General features: G+C 33.4%; 1 protein-coding gene across 5 annotated transcripts in view; it reads left to right on the forward strand.

Annotated features, from left to right (window-relative positions):
• The window catches only part of CNKSR2 (connector enhancer of kinase suppressor of Ras 2), a 263,636-nt gene that overhangs the window by 68,798 nt on the left and 180,441 nt on the right, over nt 1-14,397 (forward strand). For all 5 annotated transcript variants that reach the window (XM_082375497.1, XM_082375498.1, XM_082375499.1 and 2 more), the window contains exon 4: nt 10,061-10,148. In XM_082375497.1, the coding sequence (XP_082231623.1) occupies nt 10,061-10,148 (88 nt within the window). The remainder of the gene's footprint in view (nt 1-10,060; nt 10,149-14,397) is intronic.

The raw sequence follows: 14,397 nt of genomic DNA on the forward strand, positions 1-14,397 counted from the left end.
CTGCCAGTATGGAGTGCCAACTGTTATCATGCTGCTGCTACTATTGGTGATTCTGATGCTACCAGCCACACTCAAAGCAAACCTAGGAGAGTTGTCTTCATTTTACAGATAGGAAAACTAGCACATACAGAGGCAGAAGTTAAGTTCAAAACCAAATAGGAAGTAAGTGGTGGTGCCAGGATTCATTCCAGGCACCTGACTACAGAGTTGATTCTCTCCATTGCTATTTACTGAGATCTTTAATTAGAGAAACAGCAGTGAAGATAGAAGACTGTTAGACAGAGAGACTAAAGAAAAAGGAGACACCTAGGGTGAATAAGAGGTATCTGACTTGGCTGACCCAATGGATGGTGTTGCCATTATCAAAACAGGAGGAATGGGTTATGGTGGAGGACAAGTGTTGAGTGTTGGCCATGATAGATTGTGAAAAGGTCTTTAGAGTATTGCTGCTCAGAAAAGATATACGGTGGATAGAGATTTGGGAATAGTTAAAATATAGGTGGTAGTTAAAGTCCTGAATACATTAATATGGTGGTGTAAGGAGATTTTTAGAATGGATTCCTCTTATCCTGCTCTATTTGTTTTCCATAACACAAGCCCTTCTAACACAGTATGTAATTTACTTATGTGTTATTATTGTTTTTGTCTGACTGCTCTATATATAATGTATACTTCTGGAGAGCAGGGATTTTCATCTGCTTTGTTCACTGCTATCACAATTATCTAGAAGAGTTCCTGTCCTGTAGTGGGTGCTCAATAAATTTTTTTGAGTGAATGAAGAGAACTGAGAAAAGGAATGACCTCTGCAGACCACCACGAACCGAAGGATGATTAGAAGTTCAGCTTATGGAAAAAAATAAGACATAACCAGAGACTCCATAGGATAGAATTAGTTGAGAGTGGTGTCACGGTAGCAAAGGGAGTAAAGAGTTTTTTGGTGGGGGGTGGGGGGAGTGTTGATATTTTAGTATTATTTTTTTTTCCAACTTTATTGAGATATGAGCGATATATAACATTGTGTAAGTTTAAGGTGTACAACGTGATGATTTGATACACATATACATTGCAAAATGATTACCATGATAAGATTAGTTAATATAATCTATCACCTTGCGTAATTACCTTTTTTGTGTATGTGGTGAGAACGTTTAAGGTGGGAATAAGGAGTTTTAGGGAAAAAAAGGAAGTGGTCAGTAGAGTCAAATGCTGCTGACAGGTTAGGCAGGGTAAGACTGAAAGTGTATGGTAAATTAGGGAATCAGGATATATGTGATCTTACCAACAACAGTTTAGTGTTTTTACTTAGAATTAATGAAAACTGGAATTCTTGGGTTGATTGTGAGTTAAAGGTAAGTGATAACTCCTCTTTGAAGAAATTTTTCTGTGAAATGGTTTGTAGTTCAGGATAGTTTTATATAATATTAACTTCTACTTTTCATAGACTCCATCTTTTAGAGGTGTTGGAAAAGAGGAAAGGCAAATGATGAGGGCTACTTCTATATCTGGGAACTTACTTTGCTTCCTTCTCTTCCATGGATTGTATGAATATCTTAACTGCTCCTTGGCTAATATAAATTTCAAAAGGTCCCAAAATCAATTTAAATGTAATAGGATTTTATCTATAACTGTGCCAAGTGAAATGTTTACGCTGTTTGTTTTCCTGACAAGTAGCCCAGACTTTTATAAGAGATTGTTGTTAGTGGATGTGAGTTTAAGTTATATTTTTATTCCTTTCAAAGAAAAAATGTTTTCTAGGTAGCAGCAAGAGCACAAGACAACATTCCATATGCCCTCTTGTTTCAGTGTGTTCTGCAAACTACACAGGAAGCAAAACACATTAATCAATGCTAGAAAAGCCAAAAGAGCAGTGTTCTCCATGACTGCTGTTGCGAATCCCTGCCGAAATGCATCGTGAAATAGTATAAAAGAACAAAGGGCTAAGTAAGAGAGAGTTGAGTTTCAGCTCTGCCTCTGGCCCTGGGTAACCTTGAACCTTAACCTCTGTTTTTATTTTCTTTTTAGAATAAGGAGGTAAGACCTGCAGAATTTGAAGTTCTCTTCTAAGCACTAATATTCTATAAATCATTGACCTTGTTCACCAAAGCCATATGAGGAATATATTCGTCTTATTTCCCTTTGCATAATTTCAAAGAATAAACACTAACAAAGTTTGTTGGTGACTTGTAGAATCATGATTTAACTCCCTACCTCTTCTCTGACTAAATTTAGTTAATATTAAGTTCTAGACCAAAACTAATCTGTTTTTGTGCTTTCTTTATATAAGGTAAGAATGTATCTTGTCTTTTTTATTTTTATTTTGAAGAACTTAGAACTTAAGTACTTAATTATAAAAGTTCCATAGAAATTATATTGACCAAAAATTTTTAATATCTTGATTTGTCATGGTAGATTGCCTTTAATATGGAGGGTTTAAAATGGTCACTGCAATCGAATATTGCCAAGCATTGGATCTTTAACCTTAGTTTATTCCTTTAGTGTACAATATAGTATAACTCTTCAGTTGAAAAATGAAAAATTCTGTCGGTTAACTATGGTTATTTTGATGCCAAACAACTGGCTTAATTTTTTAAAAATCTGACTTTTTTGGCATTAAATTTTTTTTACATTTTGGGGAGAACTTGCATGCACAGCAATATGATGAGCTTATTGCAATTTTTATTTTATGTCACATGAAGGGGGAGAAAGGAAAAGAAAGAATAAGAAAAAATCTTTAATTTAGTTCCATACTGAACTAGACGCTTTACATGTATTGGCTCATTGAATTCTCACAAAGCAGGTATCATTATCCCCATTTTACATATGAAACATGAAGTGATTTGCCTGAAGTTATTCACTAGTGTGAAAATTATAATTTGAATCTATTTTTGTTGTGATACCAAAGCCCTTCTTGTTTCTCTTTTATCATGTTCCTTTGTCATACTACATCTCCTTTTGAATGTGGACGAGTTCTTAAGGATTTTGAGGAAGCGATTCTTAGGAATGCGGCATATATAAACATTTATTTGTACTTTGGTGTTTCTCCTCAAATGCTAAACAAGAATACCACTTTTCTTTTTCTGGCCTTGATACTTCAAATTGCTGTGTAGAATTTTTTTATAGAAAGTTTATTTCTCATTCTACTTTGAAGACATCAATGAGATATCTCTTAATATCATTGAAAACCTTTTGAATGTTTAAGGCAAAAGCATTAGGGTGCTAGGGAAAATGTTTACAAATCACAAAAACTGCAATTTCAGTGGCGCGTCCATTTAAGTAACATTTATTTTCAAAAATTAGCTCCTTACATTTCTTAAATAAAATAAAATCTAAGGCTAACAGAAATCCCCTTTTTCTTCTTATTTTAAATATTGACGAGTGAAACAACAGACTTTCCCAGAGGAAAAGCCTCAGAGGTGAATCACAGTTGGTAGCTTTACTGTTTATTTTCAATTCATGGTTTACTTGTCTATTTTTAACCTACATCCTGCTGTTTTTCACACCTCATCTTTCTTGCAGTTTTATATGGCTTTGCCAAATCAATCTATACTTGGAGGTTTCCAGATCGCTGTATGTACCATGTTGTACAGTAACATCATTAAAAAATATTCAAAAGTATTATATATAGAAAAAGTTTATTTTGCTATTTAAAATGAAAGTTTATTCTTTTCTCTCATTTTTAGCATTAATACCTATTTCTAATTGTTTCTGAAATACATTTTAAGATCATTCTGTTTTGCAAGCATCAATGAGATATCTTTTTATATCACTGAAAACCTTTTTAAATGTTTAAGGCATAAGGGTTAGGATGCTAAGGGAAAAAATGTATTCTTTGAAATCTTTTGCTTTATCTACGAAAGTGGTTGAACTAATTTCTTCTTCCATGATATGAAACTATAGGACAAAAATTATTTCTATACCAGGGAAAAATTACAGAGACAAAGAAAACTACCCCAAACACTACCAAATGCTGTGGCTCGTTGTTGTTTGGTCTTATTTCCTCTTGTGTGCTCAGTACTCCCATTTGGCACCTCTTGTTCCAGAAATGAGCAGTGATGTTAGCAAGGCTGTTGTTCATAGAATGCCCCTCAGGCTCAGCAGTGCCAACCTGAGAAACATTAAGGCCTTCCAGATTTCCTAATTAACTCCTTAGCTTTTCTTGTTAGCTTCTAATTTGTTTAGGATTTCTGAACCATTAACCTTTCCATAAATGCTTTTGTTTGAAAAGAATGTACAACAAATAATTTTTTATAGGGTCAATAACTTTTGCACTAGAAAGAAGTATAAGCATTTTATTATCCATATGATGATTTGAGGATAGTTGTGTAACTTTTAAGATCTAAGTAGGATGGTTCCTGTAATGGCCATTTATTAATGAGCCAAGGATTTTATCTTTTTTTTTTTTAACTTTCTGGCATCAAAAAGTTTTCCTGCCATGAATTTTATTTTCTTTACCTTGAGTCAGCCACGTGTTTTTTTCTAAGTAGCCTGAGCTCTAACTTGGGGTTTCTTTAGACTGAGGAACAAATTCCTCTCTTAATTTTGTTTTGTTTTCAAGTTGATCATGTTCAGGTATTCTATAGAGATCCATTTCTTTATCTCATTAAGTCATGACTGAGTGTTCATCTTTGGTAACTGACAAAGATTGGAACCTGTCAGCCTTCTTTTATTTATGTATGTGTATAGCCAAAATCATCATCCCAAACATTAATATGTGCTGGCTAAGAATGGTTCTTAGTGTGGTTGTATGTGATTTGCCTTTAAAATGAAAACTTTAGGGGAGTTCACTACAAGATAGAATGCATGTTTTCCTAGTATATCTTAGATTTTTTTTCTAGTTTATTTTGACATTTAATCTTGAGCGAGAAGCTTGTCCCACTTGAAATATGAGTGCTCAGGAACGTGGAAAACACGCCTTAGAATTCAGTTTGCTACAGGCATTCAGTTATCAAATAGATTTTTCTTTTGGTACATTTTCAAGATCAAATGAGTCTTTTTTTAAGATTTTATGGAGAAAATCATGCTGTACTTCATCTCGTCACTTTTGAATGAAGCTTTTAGATTTTATTAACAGACTTTGACCTTTGCAAAACTAGGAACCCAAGCTCTTTCTAATCATGCCAGAAGCATTTTTGAATTCTTAATTAAAATGCCAATTTTTATGCTTCAATGCAGCAAAAATGGTCTTGGGGTGGTTTTTTTAAATGATGTTTTCCTAGAAGTGCTTATATCTTAACATCTTTTAAAAAATAGTTTTATTGAGGCCTAATTTACATTCTATAAGATTTATCCATTTTAAGTTTAATGAGTTTTAATAAATTTAGATATAGATGTGCAATGACTTCAGATTAATTAATTACATACATTTTGTTCTAATTATCATTATTTGAATTCTTAATGACTCCTTCTGTTTTAGTAAACTATGTTGAAAAATATACCATTTCGGAATAGCAATAAACAGTAGTGGAAGACAGCACATAATAGACTGCGGTATATAGAATCATTTAGAAAACAATATGTTCAAACCCCTGGAAAAAGAAAGGGTCATTTAATAAGTGGAATTGGGGCACTTGATTAAGCCTTTGGAGAATAAATAATGATAGAACACTACCTGTTCACTAAAGTAATTTTAGGCATATCATTTATTTAAGAGGGAAAAATAAATCCGTAAGAAAACTGGAGAAAATATAGACAAAAAATGATTTCTAGATGTAGACTTATTATTAAGTATTTTAAAATATGGAATAAAATGCAAGGAAATGTGCTGTTTGACTACATAAAATTGAAAAACATGACTAAGTATAAGACAGATGACAAACTGGGGAAAATACTTGCAACAAACAGTTATGAGAAGCAGAGGGTTAATGTGTACTATGTGAATATTACATTTAAATTAAAAACAAAGAACACCAAAGTGCAATAGATGAGCCTATAAATAGACAATTCAAAAAACAAGAAACAGAAACTGCTAAGATGTATATACCATACAATAATTTCAAAGTACTTGAAGCAAAAAATGACAGAACTAAAAGAAGAAATAGACAGATCCACAATTACAATTGGATACCTCATCTCCTCTCTCAGAACAGAAAGTAAGGATTAGAAGAGCTGAACAACACCAGATAACAAGATATAATTGACATTTTGAGAGCATTTCATCCAACAACAGTAGAATACAAATTCTTTTCAAGTGCCCATGGAACATTCATGAAGGTACACCATATCTGCATCATAAAACAAACTTCAACACATTTAAAGTAATTTAAATCAGTTAGAATCTCTTCTTTAACCATAGTGGAGTCAAACTAGAAATCAAACAACACACTTCTAACTAATCCATGGACAAAAGAGGAAATCTCAAGGGAAATAAAAAGAAATACATTGAACAGAATGAAAATTAGAACAAGTCATAATTTTTGAGGCACACAGCTAAAGCAATTCTGAAAGGAAAATTTGTAAGCACTGAATGCTTATATCAGAAAAAAAGAAAGATCTCAAATCAATTATCTAAGCTCTCATCTCAAGCAAATAGAAAAATAATTGGTAATCAACAAGCATGGGCGTAAAGTTTTAGTTAAGCAAGATGAAAAAGTTCTAGAGATCTGCTGTAGAACACTGTACCTATAATTAATAGTATTGTCTTTTACAGTTAAATTTTTGTTAAGAGGTTAGATCTCATGCTAAGTATTCTTAAAAAAATAAAATTAAAGAAAAAAGAAAGTAGAAAATAAGCCCAAAGCAGCAAAAGGGAGCAAATAATAATGATAAATGAACAGAAATCAATGAAACTGAAAACGGAACCACACTATGTTGAGAAGTCAATCAAAATTAAATGGATAATAAAGGAATACTACAAATAACTCTTTATACATACATTTGACAGCTTAGATGAAATGGACCAATTCCTTCAAAAACACAAAAACTACCAAAACTTACCCAAGATGAAATAGATTCTCTGAATGATCCTGTAACTATTAAAGAAATTGAATTGTACTTAGAAACTCTTTGGAGTAGGGGAAAAAAGGTCCAGGCCTAGATGATGTCACTGGTGAATTCTGTGTTTAAAGAAAAAATAACACCAATTCTACAGTCTATTTCAGAAAATAGACATAGAGGTAATCCATCCCATCTCATTTTATGGTACAATCATTATCCTGATTCCAATACCCGGCAAAGATAGTACAAACTTACATGTTATAATCCTCCACAAAATATTGGCAATCCAAGTCCAACCACATATAAATAAAACTGTGCACCTTGACTAAGTGGGATTCATTCTAGGTAAGCAAGGCTGCTTCAGTACTTGAAAATAAATCAATGTAGTCTACCATGTTAATGTGCTGTAGAATAATAATCATATCAGTTAATGTAAAAAAAAAAGCATTCAGTAGAATCCTATACCCGTTCATGAGAAAAATTCTCAGCAAAGTAGGAATAGAGTAGTAATATCTCAACTTGATATAAAGCATATATAAAAAGCAACAGCTGACCTTGTACTGTGAAAGACAATGCTTTCCTCCTAAGATTGGGAATAAGGCAAGGCTGTCCACTCTCATCCCTCCTGTTATATCCAGTACAGTAGGCCAGAAAAGGAAGTAAAAGGCCTAGAGATTAGAAAGGAAAAAATAAAACTTTTCCTATTTGCAGATAATATATGTCTGTGTGTAGAATATTCCAAGATAGCTACAAAACATCTTTTTGAACTAGTAAGTGAATTTGGCAGGGTTGTAGAATATGAAGTCTACACAGAAAAATTTATCACATTCTTGTGTACTAGCAATGTACAGTTGGAAACAAAAAGTAAAAACATGGTATAATTTACAGTTGCTCTAGAATTAATGAGATGCCTACATATAAATTTAGCAAAATATCTACAGGATTTGTATGCGAAAACTATAAAACACTGGTGTATAAAATCAAACAAGACCTAAATAAATGGAGAGACATACTGTGTTCATGGATTGGAAGACTCAACTTAGTAAAGATGTCAATTCTCAAATCTTCCTGTAGGTTTAATAAAGTTCACATAAAAATTACAGCAGGATTTTTTTTATAGCTACAGACAGTGTGATTCTAAAATTTGTATTAAGAAGTAAAGGGACCATAATACTTCATCAATTTTGAAGTTTTTTAATACTATTTTAAATATTATATAACTTCAGTAATCAAAACTGGTATTGGTGACAAGATAGACACAGAGAGTCCAGAACTTTATGCATGTGGTTAGCCAGTTTTTGACAAAGGAACAAAAGCAATTCAGTGGAGAATGGTTAGTTTTTCCACAAATGGTGTTGGAACACTTGCATAGGCAGAGGGAAAAAAGTGAACCTCGACCCAAACCTCACATCTTATACAAAAATTGACTTAAAAATGGGTCATAGATCTAAAAGTAAAATAAAAAACTTTTCGAAGAAAACTTGAGTTAGAGTCAAGTGAAGATTTCTTAGATATAATGCTAAAGGTACAATCCAGAAAAGAAATTATCGATAAATTTGACCTCATTAAAATAAAAAACTTTTGACCTGCTAAAGATCCTGTTAAAGGATGGAAAGAGAAGCCATAGACTGAGAAGAAATTTTACAGGTTACCTATTCAACAAAGGACTTGCATACAGAAAATACCGAGAAGTCTCTAAACTCAATAGTAATACCAAACATCTAAATAAAGAATGGGCAAAGGGCTTGAGCAGACATTTCACTAAAGAGTATATATGGATAGCAAATATGCACAAGTCAGCATAACCAGTTAGAAAATTATTAGGGAAATATAGTTAACGATTAAATATAAATAATATATAAATAGAGCAAATACATGTAACTTGGGGGAAATGCAAGTTAAATCTGTGATAAGCCTCTACATAGCTATTAGAATGGCCAAAATACATAAATGAAAAATACGTTTTTAAAAAATGTAACCAATAAAGGGCCTCTCATATGGACCCCTGTGACAATGGGAGGTGCTTGAGTTGTAGAGTTTTCTAGAAGAAAGACAAGTTCAGTTTGTAACCAGGAAGCAGTCTTATATAATCATTTATAGTAAATTGCCTTAAGAGTTATCAGTAGAGAGATCCAAAGCACTAAAGTTCTAGTAATCTGACTAAATTTTTACCCCCATACCTTCTTTTTTATTTGTGATTTTGTTTTCTTTAAACTGGGCCTCCCAAATCATATAAGCTTTGGCCCCACAAAAACCTGATTAGCGTTCATAGATAGACAAGAGAGAGGATAAGGACTAATGGAAAGCCACTGAGTTCATTTGGTGGCAAAACACTTGCTTGGGAAGACTGCTGCTGTCTACAACATTCTTGAAAATATAAACCTCGTACCAATATATATTATTTACATGCCAAGTTGTTTGAAAAGGGATGTGAAGTGATGTAAGTAATTGGTTTAGTACAAATAAAAACCTACTTAAGTTCATAGAGGTGGTATATTAGTGTTTAACTCTGGGGTGTGGAGTCTGGAGTCAGACTTCCTGGGTTTGAATACCAGCTCCACCACTTACTAGTTTTCACTTAACCTTTCTCTACCTCACATTTCTTATATGTAAAATGGGAATAATAATAGTGCCTATCTTATAAGAGTTGTGAAAATTATTTGGTACATGTAAAGCATTTAGAAAAGTAACTGGCATATAGTAAGTCCTCGGTAGGTGATAGCTGTCATTAGACTAGCTCTGAATTGTGACTATTTCAAGAAGATACTGGACTCAAAATCTTACCTTCATTTGAAAATAAACTAAAATGTCTTTGCTAAACCATGACTTTTTGGTGTTGTTTTATTTTAGATGTAGTGAAGAGACCTCGTAAGAAGTACGAAAGAACTTTTAAATATTAAGCACTAAAAAAAGAGAAATTTGATGGAAAGCAAACATTTTTCTTGAATTCCCTTCCAAGCATTTCCCTCAATTTTCTTCCTTAAATATGTTCCGAATATTGTTTATCACTATGTAAACTTCAGAACAGTTCATTTCATATTATTCAAAATCTTATTTTAGGCTGTTGTATTTGGGGACCTTTCAAAAGCTGTTCCTATTAATCACAGTTTTCCTTTTTCCTTTATAGATCACCATTTGCTGCTGTCACAGACTATTCAGTTACAAGGAATAATGTCATACAGCTCTGCTTGGAATTAACAACAATCGTGCAACAGGTATTAGCTGGAAAATTTTTCTTCAGTTAATTTATTAGCTATCTCATATTCTAACAATGAGAAGTACTTGTATTTACCAAGAGTTTATAAAATACTGGTTTGGGATTTTTCTCATTCAAAGACAAATGGTTCAAAAGAAACCAAATACATAATTCATTGGAAAACTATGCATATAGCCCAGTAAACAAGAGTTTTATTTATCAGCAGATGTAAAAGTAATCTGAACCTCCAGAGACAGCTTTATAGTAAATAAGTCGGTTACTCTTACACTTTTAGTGGGGATGACTAAACTGTATTGCCTTTCACAAAATTAAATTAACCCATTTGAATAACAATTTGAGACTTTTGCTCTAAGACACCATTAGTTCCTTATTAGTACGACTATAGTTTCATTTATATAGGTATACATACAAACAGATATACATAATAGCCTTTAATTATCACCTTAATCATTTAAATGATCTATTTACATGACCCAGTTTTTTTAGTTTGAATATTATTTAAGCCAGGGACTCCAAATCAAACGTGTTCAGTAGTGCAGCAGCTGATATAAATGTCCTGGCATAACATATGGAGAAATGGTAGAGGAGTGAATTGACTAGTACATATCCTGCAAAAATTTGTTTAAATCTAATAACAAAACACATCTGAGAGGTGTGAGGCTAGTGACCACCACTCTGTGTAAGCCTCATGTCAACCTATTGCTGCTACTGCTGCTACTTTCTCAGGGTGCCATTTTTTGTTAAACTATCCAGTGATGCAGATATAGGGAAAGCAGAGGATAAAATGTGATGATACAGAAGATTATTGGGGAAATTCATGATTTAATTTATCCTTCTACTCCCTGTCCTTTATGATGAGGGATAATTAAGTTTCTTAATATTGCCTGTATTTTCTCAAATAAGAAATTTTTTTAGTACAGACTTAAATCTTTCAATATATTTTCTGTTGTACCGTATAGATTTTATTAGCACCATTTCTCTGAAATTGCAGGTTTATAGAAAGGAGAGTAAGTTTGTGACTTTTAATTGTGGAATACAGCAGACATTCATCAGGATTATATCATAGCAGTAAGAAAGTCAGTAACTCACTGCTGTTAGTCACAAACATGGATGAAGATGATAAACATTTTATCAGCCTTGAAATGCTGTTGTCTCACTACATGTCTTCATATTTGTTATCAGTGAATTTTATTTCTGAATGTCAAAGATTTCAACTGGATATTAGGGAGAAGAGTGGCATTTTAGGGCAAAGGTCAGCAAACGTTTTCTGTGAAAGGCCAAGTTTTAAGTCTGTAAGGTTTTGTAGGCTTTAATGATACAGGCTCTATGGTGTTTGATCCAACTATTCAATTGCAAAAGCAGCCGCAGACCATGTGTCAGTGAAATGAATGGACATGGTGATGTGCCAATAAAACTTGTTTTACAAAAACAAGCAGCAGGTTGAATTTAGCCCTGGGCCACAGTTTGCTGACTGATGTTCTAGGGCTATGCTAGTCCAGTGTGGTTCGTGGGCCAGTAGCATTATCATCACACAGAAACTTGTTAGAAATTCAGATTCTTGGCACATACTCCAAATGTACTGTGGGGAATGCCCAGGAATCTGCATGTTTACTAGTTTTCCAGGTGATTCTGGTTCTCATACACTGTTCTAGGGCATAGGAATGAAAGAACAATAATATAATCTATGGGTAATTTTTCTTGTAGATCTGTATTGTCAGTGACATTTCTTCAAAAATATGTTTTCTAAAGCTGTTTTTTTTTAAGCCATTAAACTTGACCAGAGATTTGAGATGTGGATAATAGACTATTAGTTTCTTCCCTTTTACCATGAGAGAAAGAAATTTTCTCTGCTTTAAGGGTACCTACTGCACAGTATTTATATGATAATCATTCATAGTATGTTAGATATGTGTTCAGTAGCAATCTATATGCCAACAGTCATAATAATACAATAATTATTATTATCCACTACATGACAAGATCTGTGATAACTATTATATGTATCACTTAAGGTTTTCATTTATACATGAGACCCAAGATAATTGAAATACTGTGGAATTAAATGGGAGAATTGAGTTTATTTTTCAACTGTTTATACATGAGAAGCTCATACGGATTGTCCATTCTATGAGAATGCAATCCATCTGATGTCACCTTCTAAAATAATGTCATTTCCATGCATAATTATGACAGAAAGTGGGTGTTTTTAATTTCTTGTGTCTCCTTTAAACATCTGGATCTGGATGGCCAGCTTAAGGTTAACTTTTGAGTAATTGGCCCACTCTTTGTTGCTTTGTAAACAGAGAGTGCAATTCTAAATGGCAACTCTGATAAGTTTTCTTGAAAATCTTGAAGGAGAATCAGGCGTATTCATTTTCACTGAATTCATTCATACTTAATGTTTTCCCATATCAAAAGTAGATAAACAAAGTGATCTTTAAAAAAAATTACCTTTCTTTTAACTTTTACCGTAGAGTGAGGTCAAAAATGGAAAGTTTTCTATGTTTAGAACTCACAGGTTCCAGAACATACCTCTGTCACGCTAACCTTCAAATGTTACATTACGAATGGCTGAAATGATTTTCAGTGACTTAAAATTTCCTGTAGCGGCATGTGCAGGGGTGGAAGTGCAGTTTGTGTAAGGTAGGACTAACCCACCCATTCTGCTATTTTAAGAACCTACCATCTAAGTAACAAGTGATGCAGTTTTTGTTTCCAGAATGTATGAACACCTGCTATAGACATTCTACTTCATGGAAAACATATGCCATTCTGATATTGCCCTCAGAGGCTTGTTCATGCTCACAACAGGACCTTTTAACAGCTGCACTGTTTGGCTCAGCATTCTCTTTAGGAATCTTACGTCAAGGCATAACGGGTTTAAGTTTTGCTATTTACAGATCAGGAAACATTAGGTAGAATAGAGAGAGAGATACTTTTACAGATTGAACTTTAAGTACATTCTGTCTTGACCAAATAATTGAAATACTCCAAGTATACTGAGGACGTAGAAGGACTTTCTGTACCCTCGACCACTGTACACTCTGTTTTGAAGAGGATGCCTTGCCCTTCTTCTTGCCCTTCTTTTGAAGAGAATGCCTTGCCCTTCTTGGGTAACAGAAACATTACCCATTTCTGTTATTTTAAAGTTCAGTAGCTCATAACATTTCTCACAGTTCCTTCTACCTCACTCTCATTTTCCCATCACATATCCTGTCCCATGTGTCACCACCTTTAAGAGGCTTCCAAACAGAAACTTCTCTGTATATGGGTGTTCTTGGTTCTTGCCTTGCCTACCCGCTCCCAACATGTTACCTGACTTGATATCTTAATTCACTTACTTTAACCAGGTCTTTTATGTGGTACCTTAAAGGAAATATTAGATGTAAATTTCTCTTAATAAAATACATCTTCATGACATTCTGATTTAGTCTACTTATAAGTACAGAATGGATCACTTTCAGACTAGTCATCCCAAAGCCCAGCTCCAATTTTGTCGCTTTCAGCAATTTCCCCTAATTTCCAAACTGATTACAAATTCCTCTCTTTGGAATTCAAAGGACTCCAAGTAAGGTTCTAACATAATTTCAATTTTATCTTCTAGTACTCCTTTGTATCTTAATTGTACTCCAGTTCATGTGGATGAGTTATTGTTGGTAAAATAGATCTTGCAGTTTCATCTTTTTATGTTGTGAGGCCTCCTCAGAACATGTCCCATATATCTTTTTATCTCTGCCTGTCAAAATTATGTCCCATCCTTTAAGGCCTCTAGGAAATGCCATCCCACTCATGAAACTTTTACTATTTCTCATAACTGTTTGTATACCCCCTACTTTGACCATTTATATTTAATCAACCATGGTTGATGTGGTTGGGATTAAATTAACTATACCACCTTGCTCTTTGTCTTCTACGTCTCCAATCTGGTTTTTGTTCTTTTTTCTGTATTAATTATTTTTTATGATTCCAGTTTGTCCCCTTTGTTGACTTATCAGCTACAATTGTTTGTTGTAGGAGCAAAGGTAGAAATCCCTTAAACTTACTTTACATGCATTTTACATCTTGTCAGTTATATTCTGCTGTGAATCATAATTATCTGACTTCCATTAGACTGTTATCTCCTTGAAAGTAGGAACAATGTTGTGCTCATTACTTACTTGTTAAAATAAATTGACCTGAGCCCCAGTTATCCCATGTGGTTAGCACATACTCATTTATACTCTTCCAGAAAAATCTAGAATTAAATG

Source organism: Balaenoptera borealis (genome assembly GCF_965194805.1).
Source record: "Balaenoptera borealis genome assembly, chromosome: X".
Taxonomy (NCBI): domain Eukaryota; kingdom Metazoa; phylum Chordata; class Mammalia; order Artiodactyla; family Balaenopteridae; genus Balaenoptera; species Balaenoptera borealis.